General features: G+C 38.7%; 2 protein-coding genes and 1 long non-coding RNA gene across 3 annotated transcripts in view; 2 read left to right on the forward strand and 1 right to left on the reverse strand.

Annotated features, from left to right (window-relative positions):
• LOC134004709 (uncharacterized) overlaps positions 1-20,598 on the forward strand; it is a 478,899-nt gene that overhangs the window by 257,818 nt on the left and 200,483 nt on the right. The gene's annotated exons all lie outside the window — the stretch shown is intronic.
• LOC133978187 (ciliary microtubule inner protein 1-like) lies at positions 2,143-5,000 on the reverse strand. Its single transcript, XM_062416553.1, has 4 exons — positions 4,942-5,000; positions 4,108-4,189; positions 3,064-3,165; positions 2,143-2,338 (listed from the first exon to the last, which is right to left on the reverse strand). The coding sequence occupies exons 1-4, from the start codon at positions 4,998-5,000 to the stop codon at positions 2,183-2,185; spliced, it is 399 nt and encodes a 132-aa protein (XP_062272537.1). The 3' UTR covers positions 2,143-2,182.
• Positions 14,494-19,684, forward strand: pck1 (phosphoenolpyruvate carboxykinase 1 (soluble)). Its single transcript, XM_062415792.1, has 10 exons — positions 14,494-14,596; positions 15,169-15,469; positions 16,127-16,311; positions 16,945-17,148; positions 17,279-17,466; positions 17,586-17,748; positions 17,890-18,114; positions 18,278-18,409; positions 18,520-18,615; positions 18,945-19,684. The coding sequence occupies exons 2-10, from the start codon at positions 15,246-15,248 to the stop codon at positions 19,400-19,402; spliced, it is 1,875 nt and encodes a 624-aa protein (XP_062271776.1). The 5' UTR covers positions 14,494-14,596; positions 15,169-15,245; the 3' UTR covers positions 19,403-19,684.

The following is a 20,598-nucleotide window of genomic DNA, read 5'->3' on the forward strand; positions in this document are numbered from 1 at the left end:
ATATTGAAAAGTGTTCCACCCTCATGTATATTAATGGAGTGGGCAAAAGTATTTGGAACACCATTCAATATATTACATTTTTGCACAGAAGGAGGACTGTGGAATTTAGCACCAAGAAGTGATTCATGAGGGCCAGTATGAAGACGAGGTCTTCATACTGGCCATTAGAAGATCCCTTGTGATTAGAAAATAACAATGTTCAATATTCAAGATAGTCTTAAAAAATGATGAGCCCATTCTTAACTAACCACCTCCTTCTCCCTCACTGAAAAATCCACTGAAAAAATCTGAGTATGCAAATAATTTTAATTAAAAAAATGTAACCTCCTAGTTGCCTTCTATACTTCTAAAAGATCATTCTCAGTGTTTGCGTGTTCAAGGTTTTCAAATCGCACTTGTGTAAGTTGTTTATCTCAGTTTTTTTTAGTTTTGTTGGCTGAAAATTATGCTCGTAAACTCAAGTCTTAAGCTCAGATTTAAGGTAAAAACAGACATATCGGCCTGTGAAATGAATCTCAAACTTTTAAATCGTTTCCTCAATTATTCATCAAAATTGGTTCTTGAATACATTTTAGCTGAGAAACATGAACATAAACAGTTAATGTAAAACTTTACAAAATATAAAATCGAGATAACGTTAAATAAATAAAACTTGCTAATATTCAGGAGTATTTGATGTAAAGATATTAGGATATTAATTTCAACCAGCAAAACTCACCATCATTTTATCTTTCTATACATGAGAGCAAAATTGCATCAAAATGTTTTAAATTGATAAATAAAATATAAAGAAACAGATATGAATTAATTCAAAGAAATCAGGAAATTGACTTGGGCAAAATAAGCATATAAATTAGATTTTAAAAGGCACTCAAAAATTATTGCTTGTAAGTGTCGACTATACTTCACTCCTGTCAAAATGTATAAGATGAGCACTTTTAAAACTGATCTAATGGGATACTGCAAGCAAGACAATGTTTTTCGAGATGAAAATAAATGTGTTCTGGAGAAACATAAAAAAGTCCCTGGTTAATGATTATAGATCATATGTCCCTTCATGATCCATTGATGTGTCTTTTAAGCTACAATCAAAGCAGTGGGTCTACACTCAGGAAGAAAATAAGAACTATATGACCTGAAACTGGAAGGATGCAGCAAAGATCAGAGTATGAACACGGCTCTGTACATTTCTAGAGATTAGATGGACTGCATCCAACTTTACTGAACTGTGCAATGAAAAACAGCAGTTACATAAATTATGCTAAAAGAAAACACAATTGATAAGGATGTTCCTCCATCCTTATCAATTGTGTTTTCTTTTAGCATAATTTATGTCTTTAGTAGGGCTTGGTATCATTTAAAAAATTACAATACCAGTACCAATCAAATCACCCTTAAAATGAAACCGATACCAATTGAGTACTTCATTCGATACCCTTTCCACATTTTGGGCACTTGCTTTTACCCGGCATAAAAGGGTATGTGGTGTAGCCACGCTTTAGAGCATTTAGGTGGCATCTTGGCTGATGAACTGCTAAGTGCGCTAACTGAAATTTACCAAGACTTCACCACCACAGATGAGTTGTAGCTGCTGTGGCAGTGGGCCGATCACATGTCGCATTAAATAGAAAAACACTTGCATTGATTGGTTGTGAGCAACAAATAGTCATATTTTCTAGCTCTGGGTGCAAAAAGGATAGATTACAGGTATCGTCTGATGGGAGACATTTCGATACTACTTGGTATAGATTTATTTCGGTCAATATCGAGTACCGATACCCAGACCTAGGCTTTAGTTAATGCGACAGCCACATAGCTCACTTCAATAGCGTATGTGTTCATAAGGCCTTTATTTTTGTGTTTTTCTTTCTTGTGATTGTCTTGTATGCGTTCATTATCATGTTATGTTACTGTAATAGTAATAAATTGTATTTATCTATTTGTTTGTCCACTGATATGTCGTTATAAATGCATCCACCATTTTACAGCTACAGCATCTAAGGTTGATGTTCAAGTTTTGAGAGACTATGAGTCATATTATTATCTAAGCTGCCCTACAATGTGAATGGGACAACATAGTAGAGGAGAGACCCTAAAAATGTTTGTTCCTGCAGGTGATTTTAATCCACATTCAATACTGAATCATTGATTAGCTGAGACAACAGAGAAAGACGGCTTCAGCTCAGTTGCAAGACCCCAGAGGCCAGCCCAGCTCCTTCATGAAACTACGCCTCCCATGATGCACTGTGTTGTACTTTTCCAGCTGAAGATGTGAATGACTCGAACGCCACCCGATCACGGCCTGAGATGTCTGCGGAACAGGAGGGGAGGGGCCAACCTGAAAGATGGATAGGGTTAGGGATGCATAGATAAATAGATAGATAGATAGATAGATAGATAGATAGATAGATAGATAGATAGATAGATAGATAGATAGATAGATAGATAGATAGATAGATAGATAGATAGATAGATAGATAGATACATAGATAGATAGGTCCGTCGGATGGTAGATAGGTAGGTCGGTAGGTAGGTCAGTCTTTATTGTCCACCATTGTGGAATAGTTTTATTCTATTCTAAGTAGATAGGTAGGTCGGTAGGTAGGTAAGTAGGTAGGTAGGTAGGTAGGTAGTTGAGTAGGTCAGTCGGTAGATAGATAGATAGGTAGGTCGGTAGGTAGGTAGGTAGGTCAGTTGGTCGGTCGGTAGGTTGATAGGTAGGTAGGTAGGTCGGTTGGTCGGTCGGTAGGTAGATAGGTAGGTAGGTAGGTCGGTAGGTCAGTCGGTCGGTCGGTAGGTAGGTAAATTGGTAGGTCAGTCGGTCAGTCGGTAGGTAGGTCGGTAGATCACTCGATTGGTAGGTAGATCAGTCAGTAGATCAGTCGGTCGGTCAGTAGGTAGGTCAGTGGGTAAGTAGGTAGGTCGGTAGATCAGTCGGTTGGTCAGTAGGTAGATAGGTAGGTCCGTCGGTCGGTCGGTCAGTCAGTCGATAGATAAACAGATAAATAGATACATAAATAGATACATACATACATACATAGAAATATATTGCGTGTATCATACTTGGACGTATTTTTCTGGAGGGGTCGAAGGTCTTGCTGCCAGATGATGGGGAAGCTCCACTTTCCTCGCTGCCTCCGCCAGCTTCATGCTCTCTTTCTCATACTGAAATAAAGAGAAAGTCGCTTGTGTGATGCCCACTAATGGTCATGTTTATTGTAATAAACTCAAAGATTTGAAACATGTGTTTTATTTTCCTTGAAGAAGACTATTTATTTGTTTGTTAAAGGATAAGACTTGTAATTTTCTTTATTTTTCTTATTATTAACACATCTCATGTGCAGAGCCAAACCAAAAATGATTTGATCTTCTTACAAGTACTGTTTGTGTATCCGAGCCTGATATATCTTATTCCTCTGTGCCTTAGACATCTGTTGTTGTCCAAAGCTGATTAAAAACACATCAGTGAGCTTGTTCCCTGGAACATGTTCCATGTCCCTGAAGAGCGTGGTTGCTATGTTTGTTTAGAAACAGCTCCAAGGACTAATAACAGCCATCAAGTTTTCACTCTCCAGAAAGTTTTTCCGTATTAGGATAAAAACATCACGGCCACCGTGTGCAATGGAGTGGCTCATTAATGTGTTTTTAAGTCTTTGGAAAACAGCAAAGGTTGACAGCATAAGAAAAGACAGATTACCAGCCTCATCTGTCTTTGCATAATATACTTGCTGTTGCACTTTTTCAACAGTAGATGGCAGTGTGAAACTCTGCTTTTCCCCTGGGACTGTAGTCAAAAGAGGATTTGTTTCTCTCTCTCAATCATTAAGAGTACAGCAAAGGTCCATGGCATAAGAAAAACACAGAACATCACCAGCCTCATCCTTCAATGTGTGTAATCTGCTTTCTTGTCATTAATGTACTTGCTGTTGCACTTTTTCAACAGTAGAGGGCAGTATACTATATTTAAGAGTGGATGCACCACTTTTTTTCTCCTCTATCACAGTTCAGCAAAGGCAGGACATATCAATTTCTACTGTATGTATTTCAAGATCTTATAACTATTTAACTATTTAGGGGTGATGTGGTGTGGATTGAGTGAGTGTATACCTCGTTGTAGGTCTCGGTAAGGAAGCCCCATTTGTTGGGCCATACTTCAGCCAAATCCTTAACCACTTTTACATGTGATTTCCTACACACAGAGAGAGAGAGAGAGAGAGAGAGAGAGAGAGAGAGAGAGAGAGAGAGAGAGAGAGAGAGAGAGAGAGAGTTCTGTTTCCATCACTTCACATTGACTTACATTCATTTCCTGGAGACGTAACCTAAACATAACCTTGCCTCATCCTTAATCCCTAAAAGTTAATGATTTACTTCATGGGGTCTTGCTTTTTGTCCCCGTAAGTTTGATAAAGATTCGTTCAGTCACATATTAGGACATATCAACCCTGCTTTTCTTTACAAGGAATACAGACTGAAATTCCCAATATCAGCAAAGACCTGGAAAATGTGCCAAAGAAAGTTGATCTGACTATACATGCAAAATCTCTCCAAAAATAAAATTCTCTCAATTGGAAGATATCTTACTTATTATTGAATTATTTTCGTTCCTTTCTTGTTATTACATTAAATCAAATCAACATGTCTCACTATGCAAACCACTATCATGTCTCTCTTATAACTTTTACTGTTTAAACACAATAAGTTGTTGGTGTGTAGCAACAAGAAAATTCTATATTTTAAAATGAGCGTAAACATCACAACTTATTCAGAGTTTTGTCAAGTAATTTCAAAACATCAGGTAAACATGATCCACCAGTGCTAAGTAAGATCATCTTTCACATTTTTCTAAATGGAGATACTTTTGTTTTATAAAGTGTAATTGAAATAAAACTCAAAAGACACAAAAGCATTGAAAAAAAGTAAGAAATCAGTTCACAGGTTTACCAGAATTCATCCTGATGCACCAAGTTGATGGGTTCAGATGTTCGTTGTGAATTTGCCATCTGTCCTGCCTGGTGTATGTATATGTGTGTGTGTTTATGTGTGTGTGTGTGTGTGTGTGTGTGTGTGGCTTCCTTCTCTCTGTCCGGCTAATGTTTCACCTGTGTGTAAGTCACACTGACAGACCTGTTTACCATCACCATGGAGATGGAGTTCCCTGACATGTATATCTCTTTCCCCTGTCCTGTGTGTGTAACCGTGGCGACGGTGATGGGCTGGAACCACTGGAGCTCAGACAGTTATGTGTTTTTACTCACACCAGCTGTGTCCACTGCTACGGTCCAGACAGAAATATCTCAGCAATCATTGGGTGGATTGGCATGAAAGTTGGTACAATAATTGATAGCACCCTTATGGTGAATATTGATGACTTTGATGAGCCGCTGACCTTTCCTCTGGTGCCAGCAGCAGGTCGAAGTTATCATTAATCCAGTAAACTATCTCCACATCTGAGATAGTGTAAATATAGTCTATATATTTTGATTAAAAGAGCATTTCATCCTTATTAAAGTACTCGTAACCATTAATAACAATTATGAAACATGAAAAATTGGTTCAAATTTGCAAAAAGAAAAAAAATACCATTAACTCCTTGAAAACTTTAAAAACTCAGGAAAGGGAACAGGGGGCATTTAAAATCAGAAATGTAATGAAAAGTTTGATAATGGTGCTTAATAAGTAAAACTTTAATAATCAGGAGCCAGACCTTTCTCTGTTCTCTGTTTAGGAGCAGCTGAGATTGACACTAAAATGTATTTAAAAATAAAAATGTAAAAAACATTGCAAATTAAATTTTGATCTTGTGCGAACAAAACTAAATTATGTTTGCAACCAACTGAATACAATAACTGAAAAAAGCCATCTGTACAGCTAGTGCTTGGTTTGTCCTTTCTGGGAGAAATGGCTACCCTAAGTAGCTATTAACTAAGCCAGACTTTCCCAAACTTTGGGACTTTAACCTCTACACAGTTAGCCAAATCTCCAAGGCCCACACAATCAGTCAATGAATAATGGTCATCAATAAATGTGATGTCAATACATGATGTCAAAATAATCCTGGAGCTCTGATTTCTTCTCACAAATTAATACTCAATTACATTAAGATGTGAATAACAATCTTATCCAGTTTGAACCAGTCTGAAACATGTGTGAATCAGTCTATAAAGACAGGTTCCAACTGGTTATGCATAATATTTATTACACATATTTTAATAAATCTTAATTTATTAAGTTTGTTGCTACATGGAAGAATAATTATAGACCAGTTCGAGGCCCATGTGCAATATACCCAAGGCAAGCACAGAACTAAGCTAACACTAACACAACAATTTTTAGCATCAGGTGTATTTGTCCAACTGTACTGCATTATACTAAAGAGACACACAGTGGCGCTCTACTCATACAAATCTGATGTGCACTCTGGTCCCTGTTGGTTTTTTGGCAAAACTAAATGAAGGTTTTTTGCTCTATGTTGTGCAATGCTGCCCCAAAACTTTACTTTTTTTTCAAGAATCCATCATAGCCAAGTTAAATTATCAATAAGGAATAAGAATCCTATCAGTAATTCTTATTGATACTAAAAAAAAAGTTTGTTTAATAAAAATCAAATAAGATTCAATATGGGGAAAACAAATTCCCTAAAGGCCTGTGAAAATCCTAACAAAGGGGGTAGGAAGCCATTAGGAAAAAGGTGACCATCCTTTGTGACTTTTTGATTACAGCCCATACTTCTAAAAATTTATTTCAGACAGATTTCTCATTTCAACTAAATTTTACAAGTTATTTTGGCAATTTTGAGCAATTATGGTAAACAGGAAAACAGCTTCTCCCTTGACATGTCATGACAGTATTAGGGAGTTTTGCCTATAAAATGTCAGAAGATGGCGACACATGTCCAAGATGACATCCTCAAATGTTTTGACCAACAGTCAACAACCCAAAGATATTCAGTTTACTATGACAGAAGACAAATGAAAACCAGAAAATATTCACATTTGTGAATCTGAAGTCAGAGAATTTGGATTTTTTAAATTTCTTTTATTAAAAATGGGTCCAAATGATTATCAAAATAGTTGATCTCTAATCGATTAATGTACTAATCATTGCAGCCCTACTGCATAAATACCCATCTCATATTTTCCATCATGATTTTTTAACCATTTCCACGACTTGATGCCAACATTTCATTACTGTGGTTCACGAAACATAATCCTTTAAAGTTAAAAATAGTGACATTTTAATAATATTTTATATTCAAATGAGAGTCTTAGTCAGTCATTGTTACATTTGTTCAAACTACTCTTTAAGATTGATTTTTCCAAATATTAATCAAATATTGTAAAACATTTCCAGATTTTCTACTATTGGAACAGAGATCTTGACGTTTCAACATTTTCTTGATTTACCATGAATTGCATTGTACAGTATTGCATTTTTACTCTCTAAAAAAGAGCAGCGTCTCCCGACAAAGACCCTTCATGTTATCAGGTGTGTTGCTTTACGTCAGTGTACTTGGTACTTTAACCTGTTCATCTGATCCTACTGTTTGCTATAGGGTTATAGGGACTGACGCTGAGCGACAAGTGACACACATTAGTTTGTTTTCTACCCGCTGCTGCCGTCACTGCAGTGGCACTCCGGTAAAGAGCATCAGAGTTCACATAAACTTTTTAATATAGCAAACAGTCTCCATTACTTTCTTTCACAGACGTTCAAATGCTTAATTTTTACACAAAAATGCACTGATTTGTGTGTCTAGTTTGGATTTATCGGTATATATATCGGTGGATGTCTTGGGAAGAGTCAAATATGTCAAATTTTGATTAGCTGTTTGTTAGATATTTGTTTTTTTAAAGATTAAATAATTACTGAATCCATACAAAATGGGCTGGACATTCTTGGCCATAATGAAGTTTCACTTATTCAACCCTAATCTTATCTGTGACATACACAACCGTTGCTATCTCTGCAATGCCAATAAAAAAGCAGGAAAGAACTGAGAAGTCATTAAATCTCACATTCTTTATTGAGTGTCTAAATTAAAATGTGTTGATTTTTGCACTGCGCTGCATTTTATTAACAGCTAGAGAAGATTTTAAGAACTGTCAGGCATTTCCTGTCTGTAGTTCATATACTCATCCTGTGTTATCTGGGCCTTCTCTCTTTAAAGATACAAACCCATCCTTCTTCCGGCTGTAAACCAGAGATATAACTATCTCTTGTTATTATATAGATTACATATGGTGTTGTATATATTCAGTTTATGAGTTAAGTACCACACTATTTTTTTGCAGTAGTGTTAAAGAATACCAGGTAACCTCTTCACTAACTTTTAAGTGATTAGCACAGTAGCTACAATATATGCTGAAACTGATGCTACAATTAGCACTGGTTGCTTTTTTAAATGAGCAATGCTTCTGTTAGTAAGCTAACGGTTAGTTCATGTTAGCCTAAACCATACATACTCTATAGGACTCTTTTTAAGTGTTATGTCACTGTCTTCATTCAGCTAATCACCACACTTAGCTCTGGTTCATGAATTAAAATGTGAGGTTAAAACTAGCTGATGCAAAAAATGCAATACAATGGTCAGTTAAAAACTTGTCCTTAAGGATGACTGGACTGAGAAATACACATTCATTTAGCCAGAGGCAAGTACAAGGCCATTAAGGTTGATTTGCAATGTAACACTGAACAAAAACACGCAGATAAGAACCACGAAATTGAACCAGTTTAAGTCTTGATATCCAGACTTGTTGCCAATAATTGTAAAATCAAACATTTTCAACATCGAAGAACTTAATGGACACTTACACTAACTCTGGTAACTCTGCACGGACATCACATCTATTTATGCAAAAGTTAAAGGACTAAAAGCACTGAAATAACATTATGTAATGAGCCTTACTGGACCTTTGACGCAGTGGAAATTTATGAGGTGGACAACTAATATTTGTGTACGTCTAGCCTGACCTAAACTGTTTCTGCTGGACCTAGACTTTGACACTAGAGGCAAAGACAAGAGTGTTTACTATCACAATGTGTTAACAAATCTAACTGAATATACTTTTACTGAGCACAGTTTAAGAAACTCATGTTCCTCTTTATCTCAAATTAGCTTATACCAACTAACAGTGCCTTGATCAATATTTGTTGTCTTTGACTGAAACTGTTACTAAGCTAGTTCAGGTTTTTCCTGAGTAGCCATTGCTACAAAATCCTGAAGTTATATAGGTTAGGGTTGTTTTTGTTTAAAACTGGAACTACACTTTCAATGTGGGGAAACTGAATATTCGAAATTCAGTGTAGCGCAGCAGGCTGTTCCTTGTACTCCTTCTAAAAATGCATCTAATCTATTGTATGCCTTGTATCAGTAATACAAGCCCTGCTGATAAGACGATCTAAGCAGCAACTACCACAGCGTGCAACTGAAGCTTATGCAAAAAGTTGACTGATAGCTGTGATTGACAGTTGGCTCATCTGCTGCTCTCCCCAACTCTGGGACTCACAATAAGTCAGACAGTTGTCGCAGTATTTCACAAAGTTTGTATACCTGCCCTTTAAGCACAATTTGGCTTAAGTAACCAACATGAGTCAAAGAATGCATCGCTCAGTGTTTCCAGTAAGGTAGCGGGGTATGCTTCCAGAGTGTGAACGGCAACACCAGGTCCTACCTCCAAACGGAAAAAATGCCGACCATAAGCTGCAACTCTGGTCTTCAAACAGGCTATGGTCTATACCCCGAGCACTGTGGAGCGTTTCTGGTGATGTCAGAGATTGCCTGATTACCCTAGGGTCAGAGAATGTAGGTTTTAGTAAAGATTTATGTACATGCTGGTACCAAACCTGAAAACTAACTGTGATGACAAAACTCTGGTAAACATGTTTTCCTTAAGACATTATTCCAGTACGCAACTCCTCTTCTAAAGAAACGGAAGACAAAATGTTCATTAATGAGCTTTAGAGATTTTAGGAATGTTTTATTTCTCTTAGAACAGCCAGGCACTGTCGCCTAACAGAGGTTTCTGAGTTTGCATGTTCGCCTCGTGGCTGCGTGGGTTTTCTCCGGTTATTCCAGTTTCCTCCCTCAACCAAAAAACATGCAGGTTGGTTTAATTGGTGACTTTAAATTGCCCGTAGGTGTTAATGTGAGTGTAAATGACTTACTGGGAAAACCCCGCTTCATGCCAAATTGGCTCCAGCTCCCCCACAACCCTCTAAACGATAACAAAAAGAAAATGGATGGAATGGAAGTACAAGTACCTCAAAATTGTAAATGCACTTTGCTTCATTTCACCGCTCTAAGCCAAACATGTTTTGACTCAAGCTTCAAACTTAGAAAAATATGCAGCTATTCCTTTACTTTAAAAAAAAAAAAAAAAAAAAATAGGGCCAATTTTTTAATATGATACAAACAGTTTTTGTAGTATGTTTACAAACTGGAGTTAACGGTTGCTTGAATATGTTCATATTTTAATAAATAACCTCAGAGCCACATCAGTCACAAACTTACAAAACAACAATCGACAAGAAAGAGCGGAGATAGCATATCTCCTGTGCCAGTTTAAACACAGGTCTCTGGCTTATGTTTGACACTGCAATGCAGTGGGAGTTTACAATATATAAGCGCATGTTACATATATACAATACATGCATAACCCATATCACACAATGTTGAAATCGTTAAAAACATTGTGTCCCAAGACGCCTGCTCTCATTCTCAACCAGGACATGTTGATGATGAAGGAACTGTGTTTACCACCACAGAGTAACATTTCATGTTTTCTCAATGTACATTTCTAATTGAAATATAGGAACCATTGATTGCAAAAGGAAAAGACTGAATATGTGCTGAATATGCAATATGAGGCTATAACATTATATTACCAGTGGATAACGATCAAGTGTATCATTACTTCATTTAAAGTACAGTCACAGTGCAGTTTGCGTCTGGACTGGTCAGACAGTAAAGCACACACACACATACACACACACACACACACACACACGCACACACACACACACACACACACACACACACACACACACACACACACACACACTCGCTCTCTCTCACATAATAATGTTATCAGTTGTTGTTGAACAAGCTGCAGTTGATGAAAGCTGTTCAGTCAGCGATGATCAATCAGTGTTTTTGTGTCCAAAAGCTCGTAAACGGGCTGACCTGCTCTGACACAATCACACACACACACACACACACACTGGTAAGGACCTCACTAGATTTAGCTTTTTGTTACTAGTATTTAATGAACAAATCCTACTTTGTTTTATCATTAAAATAATCCATTCTGTAAAACATTATTAAAAAATGTAAAATTAAGCCCTGTTTATGATGTGCACATGATGCATGATGAAAGTCTTTGGACATTGGTAAACCAGTGAAACCAGTGACACCAGTGACACTGCACTTTCAGATTGACCTCCTCTGGGGCCCCGGAGCAAATGTTTGTTGTTGGGCCCTTATTGACCCCCACCATACATGTTAGAACTCTATATCTGAAATGAGCTCATTAATCAATTAATGGATTGACAGTAAAATGTGTTGCTTTTTTCACCCTCTAGCAGCACCTTCTCACAGTCACGTCGCTAGTTTCCCCCCCCCCCCCCCCCCCTCAGAATTCATGTTTGAGCCAGAATTCTCCTTTAATGCTATTTTGCAACTAAATGCAACTTAACTAAAGCTATTTAAAGTCTTAAAACTTGATTTTACACACATTGTCCCTTTTTAAAGACCAGAATTATAAATTAGAGGATCGAGGACCCATCATAGTTGATATTATACTTTAGTGATGCATTGCAGAAAGTGTTTAGAAATGTTTGTCCCTCTCATTGATTGAACAAAGAACAAACACATGGTAAGAAAAGTCCATAATTCTCCATATAACAGCACTTTTACTGAACATCTTGCTTAATAAAACAGACCCAACCCTTCCTAGGATTTCAAAGCATTTCCTCTGAATCTATCTATCTATCTGACAGCTTTAATCTGTTTTGACAGTGTTAGCTGATAGCTGGCAGTTTCCTACTTTATATCAAATATGAAACACTGATGTTCTTCGAATTTGGTTGGATGATAATGTCCACAACAGATTGTAAGAGTACAGAGAGGCTGACATGTATCAAGAGTCCTTCAAAGTCCTGTCTGTAATATTCTGGCATGCTTCTTTTTTTTTTAACGCACATTCAAATTCAGCCTGAAATTTCGCCCTTTTAACTTCTAAATAAAATCTAAAAGCTGTGGTTTGTTTTTTATACTGATGGTAAAAATGACAGCGAACATGGGCGTCTTTAAAGTTATGTAGCCAGGTTAAAGATCCCCTGGGTGTCTGTGTTTTATGACTACCGACTGGTTATTGAACATTTGAGAATACTGCTCATAAAACACTAGAGCAGAGAGTGTTATGTAAGTTTAAGTACCATTATCACGCAGCTCTCACTCTTGTCTGTTCATTTCACTTGTGCAGTATTAAAGCAGACACCTGTGACCCTCGTGACTATATGATGCTGTTGCAACAGTACTACCAAATACCAATTACTATATAGTTGCCATATAACACCATTTTTAGTGAGGAAATAGTTAAGAAACACAGCAATGAGGGGACTACAGGATTAATACTGCTACTACTGCAAGTACTGTAACATCTGCAACAACAAAAAATTATACAAGAGCTACTATTAGAGTCCTGCTGTTCCTTCCACTTACACAATGAATTAATTCAGGAAGTTTTTATATTGTGTTAATGCATACAACTAGCCTACAAGGGCTTCAAAACACCAACAAATTTGATATACGCCAGATTCAGTATGTGACACATCTGCAACAAAATACAAACTGTATAATCATAATACTGAAGACCATTCAAAAATTTTCATTCAACAGGATATTTCAGAGTTTACACTTTTCAAATCATCACAGTATGTACAATAAATGGCAAATGCATTGCACTCATATAACGCCTTTCTAGTCTTCTGACCACTTAAAAGTACTTTACACTTGCAAGGTGGAGGAGCTGGGAATTGACCACTGATCGTCTGATTATTGGATGCTGCCTCTGAGCCACAGCCATAAAATGGGACTCACCTTTCCCAAAAACACACAGCTCATACGTTCTCTTCCTGACTATTTTATTATCTGACAAACTCAATTGTCAAAAGAAGAATAGAAGTTCTTCCTTGCAACAACAGTCAGATTTAGTAGATATTTCATTTTGATTTGAGGCTATAATTATATTTAATCTGTAGACATGTGCCTATTTTTGATTTCTACTGGATATTTTAACTAAAGAAAAAAAGATTATAACTAAAGATTAAGCTCTTATTTCTATCCCCTGCCAAATTGAATCATTCCTCAGTAAAATCATCAGAGCTGGTACCACTACAATTGTCATTATTACTGCTGCTGTTAGTACTACTGCTACTACTGTTGGAGATGTTTGATTTGACTCCAACTTAAACTCAAATACAACTGTCAGGTTTTTTTTACCTTTAGAGGCAAAACTTTGCTGCCTTTGTTTAGAGATTCCTTTTAGCTGCCACACAGACACGCTCACATGCACACACACACGCACACACATTCTCGTGACCTTTGACCACACGAGGACGAGCCTCTGACTGTCAGCCAATGAAAAGGAGGCCAGCCAAGGTGCTGCCCTCGTCACAATCCAGCCTGACGATGTCAGACGCTAACTTGCTTAGTGATGTGGGTCAAAGTTCAACCACAACTGCCGAAAGAAGAGAGACAGTCACTAAAGATAGAATATATAAAATGTTGTTAATTTAAATATTGTTATCTAAGCAGAAAGATAGTAGGATTTTTTTTTTATTAAAATAAATTATGAGAGAAATTAAACTTTTTGTCAGTTCATTTAAACTGATTCAGAGGAAAAAGGTACAAAAAACAAACATGCAAAAGTTATTTTACTCAAGAGAACAAACATCAGGCAAACATTGTTGAAGAATGTATTTTTATTTATTTTTAAATGAATCTTACAGTTCTTAATTCATGCAGGTTGCATTAAAACCAAAAGCAGGATTTATTCAATTAAAATTACGTAAAGCTGCTTCAAATGGTGACACATTCTCTACATTCACCCAGATGTTATCTTTCTGGCTTTTCACTTGAGTGTGTGTGTCACAGAGAGAGATAGTAATGACAGTGGTGGCAGCTGTCTGTCTGACTGTCTGTCTGTCTCTTTGGGATCTAAGCTGCTTGCCAGCTATCAGCGTTCAGCACAGGCAGAGGGAACCGGTTACGTGAAGACCTTACGTACAGCTGCTGATTAATGATTCACCACCTGGCTGTAACACACTGTGTTTTTCAGATCAGCACTACATGGGAACAAGAGGTTCATGCAAATAACCAAGAGGAACCTCCCTCCACCTTCCACCCTCCACCCCCATCCCCCCCTCCTCCTCTTGTGGGACATCCCGGAGTATAAAAGGAGCAAAGCTTCTCCACAGAGGATACAACTCACTGAGAGGAAGAAACAGTCCTCAACTCTTCTGAAAACAGCCAACAGAGACACCTCAACCGATGAGGTCAAGCTAAAGTCTTTCTGCTCCAAACAGACTACTGAAGGTAACTTGATGCTCTTTTCTTTCTGTGAGACTTGTGTGTAATGTGAGGACGCTAGCTGCAGAGTGAGGGGGGCTTGGGGTCTGCACAGAGATGTTGTTGCATCATCCAGAGTGTGCTCAGACCTGCATGTTGCATCAGTTACTTAAAGTTAATGTAGAATAGTGTACATTAGTTTAAATCTAACAGCCTGAAAAATGACTTGAGTCTAGAAAAGTTGGAGAATGATGTTTTAAAACACTTTATTAGATTCATGCACTAAACTGTTTTTTTCTCCTTTTCTTCTACCCTTACATTTTTCCCATTTCTTTTCACTCTTGTTGCTACTCTATTCTAATCTCTTTTCTCTTTTTCTAATCCTTTTTTTGCTTTCCACTTTTACTTCCTCCTCCTCTTCCTCTCACTTTTACCCCTCTTTTCTCCTTTCTATCCTTCCTTTATCACCCTCTTGATACATTTTCTCCTAACTTTTATTTTTGCTCCACTCTCTTCTTACCATCCTGTATTCCTCTCTTCATTTTTTAATCCTTCCTCTACTTCTATCATTTCTATCCTCAACTAAATCTTTCCTCCAGGCTCGTCCACCCTTAGACTTCCTGTCATCCTTTATTTCTCTGTCGCTCGACTCGCTCACTCTACAAACTCCAACAAGATGCCTCCTCAGCTCCAGTCCCAGAACCAGAACGGTCCCAGGATCCTGCAGGGCGACCTGAGCGCTCTCAGCCCGGCCGTCAGGGAGTTCGTGGACACCAACGTGACTCTGTGCCAGCCTGAATCTCTGCACATCTGTGACGGCTCTGATGAGGAGAACCGCACCATCCTGGCCCAGCTGGAAGAGCAGGGGATGATCAAGAAGCTCACGAAATATGAGAACTGGTAGGTTGGATGCATTATATGATGTTTATATAGTTTCCAGAGTGGCAAAGGGATTTTTTTTATTTTAAGGGTCCTCTTAGTCTTTTAGATGAGTTATTGACTATTGATTCTCTGTTGGTTAAATGGACTTTCTTCTGCTGGATGTGTCTTGTGGCTGATGTCATAGCTGAGGTTGTTTAAATCAATACAATTAGCATATTGCTCAGTCATGTTGCTATTTAAGACAATGGGCATCAGTCAGATGCCATCAGCTGTTTCCATGAACAACATAGAGCGAAAAGGTTAACATTCTGACAAACCAGTATGTCCAGTTTGTTCCATCAGACCGCACCTGTTTAAAAGCATAAACATATGGTCAAACAGTACTTGTCCCTTCAGGTGCATTAGTAAGATGAGACTTACTATAAGACAAAACAAATATTGTTTTATTTGTTCATCCTGTAGCATGTTTAATTATAAATTACAAAAAGAAAAGCAGAATAATATTAAACTTGCAACTCCTTACAATTGTTGTCAGATTAAGTTTCAGTTGTTTTTTTTTAAATTAATAAACCCCCACCAAAATATAATTCTAAAAATCAGACACATTTGAATTTAAAAGCAGTCCTAAAATGTCCTTAATCTTACCCTCCTTTTTCCTCCTTCCTCCTCCTGCAGCTGGTTGGCCAGGACCGACCCGCGGGACGTGGCCCGTGTGGAGAGTAAGACAGTGATCGTGACCCGGGACCAGAAGGACACGGTCCCCTCGCCGCTAGACGGCGGAGTCAGCCAACTGGGCCGATGGATGTCCCCAGAAGAGTTCGACAAAGCCATGGCTCAGAGGTTCCCCGGCTGCATGAAAGGTACAGAACCGGACAGATAAAACACACAATAAAAAAAAAACTAGAAAATATTTCACATCATGACTGAAAAACTGAATCAGTCTTAGTAATAATCAATTACAATATATCACTATGACAAAGATCTTATTTGAGCTTTTTTACTTATTTACTGTTGTACAATATGTGCACATAGCATGTATGACTGTATCTAACTCAAGAACTACCTACTGATGTTTTACTTATGTAACATCAGAGGAAACGTAGGCTACTAGCTTGAAATTCAGCTTTAGGGAAAGCAAAAACCAGCTCTTTTAAAGGTACCCTGTAGCGTTTATTACTTTTACCGGTGCTAGTGAGCGGCTTTTGTTTGTCTCGTGTACTCACATGTGCACACAGGAGATGAGAACACAGAGTCCTGTCTATGATGTCTAATGCACTTAGAGACATAGCAATGCATCAGAAAAGACAGGGAAGAAGAAGACAGCAGGCTAGTAAACATGGATGTGAAAAATACATGAAAAATCTGCTTTGCAAATGTTGATAATGAACTGAGTCAGCATTGTTTTAAGTGAATCTGAAATCTGAATGTAACACCACTGATGCTTAGATACCAGATAACGTGAACTCAATATCTCTGAATCTCTCTGTCCTCAGGCCGCACAATGTACGTGATTCCCTTCAGCATGGGCCCAGTGGGTTCCCCCCTCTCTAAGATTGGAGTGGAGCTGACCGACTCTCCCTATGTGGTGGCCAGTATGAGAGTGATGACCCGTATGGGGAACGCTGTTCTGTCCGCTCTGGGCACGGGCGAATTTGTCCGCTGCCTGCACTCCGTCGGCTGTCCTCTGCCAGTTAAAAGTATGTCAACATCATCAACTTGTTTATTTCTTCATATTCACTCAGCATAATTTAGTGCCATTTTCCCTCCTACCTTCAAACACAACCTGTCCTTTGTGTTAAATAACCAATATATCTATCTCTATTTCAGAGCCCCTGGTGAACAACTGGCCCTGTAACCCCGAGCAGACATTGATCGCCCACATCCCAGACCGCAGGCAGATCGTCTCATTCGGTAGTGGTTATGGAGGAAACTCCTTGCTAGGAAAGAAGTGCTTTGCCCTGCGTATCGCCTCACGTATCGCCAAGGAGGAGGGCTGGCTGGCCGAGCACATGCTGGTAAGAAAAAATACAGAAATGTGTCTGTTAATTAGCAGATTGACGCCTCTCATCCCTTCAAAACTTCCAACAACAACTAGGTATCCATTCTTACCAACTCAACTTTTTCTCCTATTTAGATCCTCGGCGTCACGAACCCTGCTGGACAGAAGAAGTACATGGCAGCAGCTTTCCCCAGCGCCTGCGGGAAGACAAACCTGGCCATGCTCTGCCCCACACTGCCAGGCTGGAAGGTAGAGTGTGTAGGAGATGACATCGCCTGGATGAAGTTTGACGACCAAGGTGAGAGACTCAAGACTTTGTAAAGTTCAATTTGCCGTCAAGGACCCTAAAACTACAAAAATATGACGAAAACAACTGACATGACTTTTAACTTTAATTTTTATTTCTATTTTCCTCTTCCTCTTTGTTCCTAATCAATAGGCAACCTGCGCGCCATCAACCCAGAGAATGGCTTTTTCGGTGTTGCACCCGGCACCTCAGCCAAAACCAACCCTAATGCCATGGCGACCATCGTCAAGAACACCGTCTTCACCAACGTTGCAGAGACCAGCGACGGCGGTGTGTGCTGGGAAGGAATGGACGAGTCGTTGCCCGAAGGAGTCACTGTCACCTCCTGGAAGAACAAGCCCTGGAGCTCAGAAGATGGTAAGAGTTGACTTTTTAATTATTAAAAACCTTCAAAACACAAGATTACATGATCAGTTTATAGTTTCAGTCAAATATGAATGAGCCCCCTAATGAAAATCACACACTTTGAGAGTGAGTAAAAGAATGTAAAATAAAGCTTACCTTCTTGTCTTTTTTTCAGGCGAACCCTGCGCTCACCCCAACTCTCGTTTCTGCACTCCGGCTGGTCAGTGCCCCATCATCGACCCACAGTGGGAATCCCCTGAGGGAGTCCCCATCGAGGCTATCATTTTCGGAGGGCGCAGACCTGAAGGTGAGCAAGAAGACGATGGAAAATCTGTAGCATTAGAGAACAGAAGTGTAAGAGTTAGAGTGAGAAAATAATCCGAGGATGCTCATTTTAACATGTGACCCTCCTTTCAGGTGTTCCTCTGGTGTATGAAGCTTTCAGCTGGCAGCACGGAGTGTTTGTTGGAGCAGCCATGAGGTCAGAGGCCACCGCTGCAGCTGAATACAGAGGTCAGTATCTCATGTTTCTGATGAGTGTTACCAGCCTGAGGATCATAGCTTTAGCTTCATGATATAATACATGTAGGAACTTATGGTGTTTGAAGTGAAGTTAGAAAATGTTTGAAGGGCTGCTTGCTTGGACATGGATTAAACCTTAAACGACACCAAGATCTCCTTTTGTATTAAGATTTCAATCTAGGAGTCAGTTTAATCCATGTCAAGCACAGGATTTGTGAGATTTTCATGTCAACAGATGAAAGTGTATTTATGTTGTGGAGAGTTGAACCTGAAAACATACTCAAACACCCTCTCTCTCCTCTTTCTTCCCCCTTCTCCAGGCAAAGTAATCATGAACGACCCCTTCGCCATGCGCCCCTTCTTCGGCTACAACTTCGGCCACTACCTCTCTCACTGGCTGAGCATGGCTGACCGTCCCGGCGCCAAGCTCCCCAAGATCTTCCACGTCAACTGGTTCCGCAAGAGCCCCACTGCCGGCTTCCTCTGGCCTGGTTTCGGTGACAACATCCGCGTTTTAGACTGGATGTTCAGGCGGATCAACGGCCAGGCCGGTGCCATGCCCTCCGCCGTGGGCTACCTGCCCTGCCATGACTCCCTGAACCTTCAGGGCCTAAAGGAGAAGGTGGACCTAGATGAGCTGTTCTCCCTGGATCAGGAGTTCTGGCAGAAGGAGGTGGAAGATGTGGGGAAGTACTTCACCACGCAGGTGAATAACGACCTGCCCAACGAGGTGGCCCGGCAGCTGGAGCTCCTGCGCCATAGAGTCAACCAGATGTAATGTGGAAAGACAAGAACCACGTTTAGCATTTCTAAAGTTAGAACAGAGATTCCAGATCAGAATGTTAGAAATTTGAGAACAATGCATCAGAAATTCTAGAATGCAATTCTAGTGATTCTAGAGTTATCCGTGATTCTAGAACAGAATGTTAGTAATTCGAAAACAATGCATCAGAAATTCTAGAACGCAATTTAAAGTAATTTTTGATAAGACAGAATGTGAATAATTCTAGAATATTACATTATTATTGTTTTAATGAAGAACTCATTTTTTTGAGTGACTATAATTTTTAAGGGTTTTTTTGTCTTTAAGGTGGACACTTAGAAATTCATGAAAGAGGAACAATTTTCCTCTGATGTTTTTACTCTAATATCTGTTTGATTCTCCTTTGTTTTGTTCTCTAGTTAGAAACCATCCTCTGTTGAGATGAAATATAAAAACTAGTACGAATAGTAGAGTTAAAAAAAAACATTTCTCTGTGCTCATCTGCAATATGTGAGCCACACAGTACCATTCAAGACTGCTGTTTCCTTTCCATCCAGTCATATGCTGTTGTAGCAGTGTTGTGTTTTAAACTATTGTTCCAGTGTATTGTCCTGTTGTAGGACTGAAGTCTACTATTTAATGATAACTTATTATGAACGCACATAATACTGTCATTGCCATATAGATTTGTATGGCACAGAAAGAGTTAATGAGTCCAAGTTTACTCAGCTCTTATGTTGTTTAAGCCCCTAAACATGGGGGAAATGTATGTTTTCTGTTCCTGTCTTTATTATATGGCTTAATTTATTTTTATACTGTGTTACTTTCCCTTGACACTGTTTTGTTGTATTGTAATTTTGAACCCCCAAATAGGGGAGACCAAAATAAATATATTTAAACGTATTACTGATTCTGTTTCATTCTTCAAATATTTGTGTGTTATTATTTCATTGAGCATGTCACTCCTGATATTATAGGAAAAAACATCATACACAAAATGAAAAACTTCCATATAAAGATGCATTCTCCAGCAGTGGAAATTATACCAACACATCCAGATCACCTGCTGTAAAAAAAAACCCCATTTCAAACAAAAAGCAATCAAATGTATTGAAGGGAAATGTAACTAACAGAAACAAACATTGCTAGTACAGTATGTCTCCTGTTTTATGTTCTGACAGGACTGGAGGAAAAACAGCTTCTAACACTTT

This window comes from Scomber scombrus, chromosome 3 (genome assembly GCF_963691925.1).
Source record: "Scomber scombrus chromosome 3, fScoSco1.1, whole genome shotgun sequence".
NCBI classification, from domain to species: Eukaryota; Metazoa; Chordata; class Actinopteri; order Scombriformes; family Scombridae; genus Scomber; species Scomber scombrus.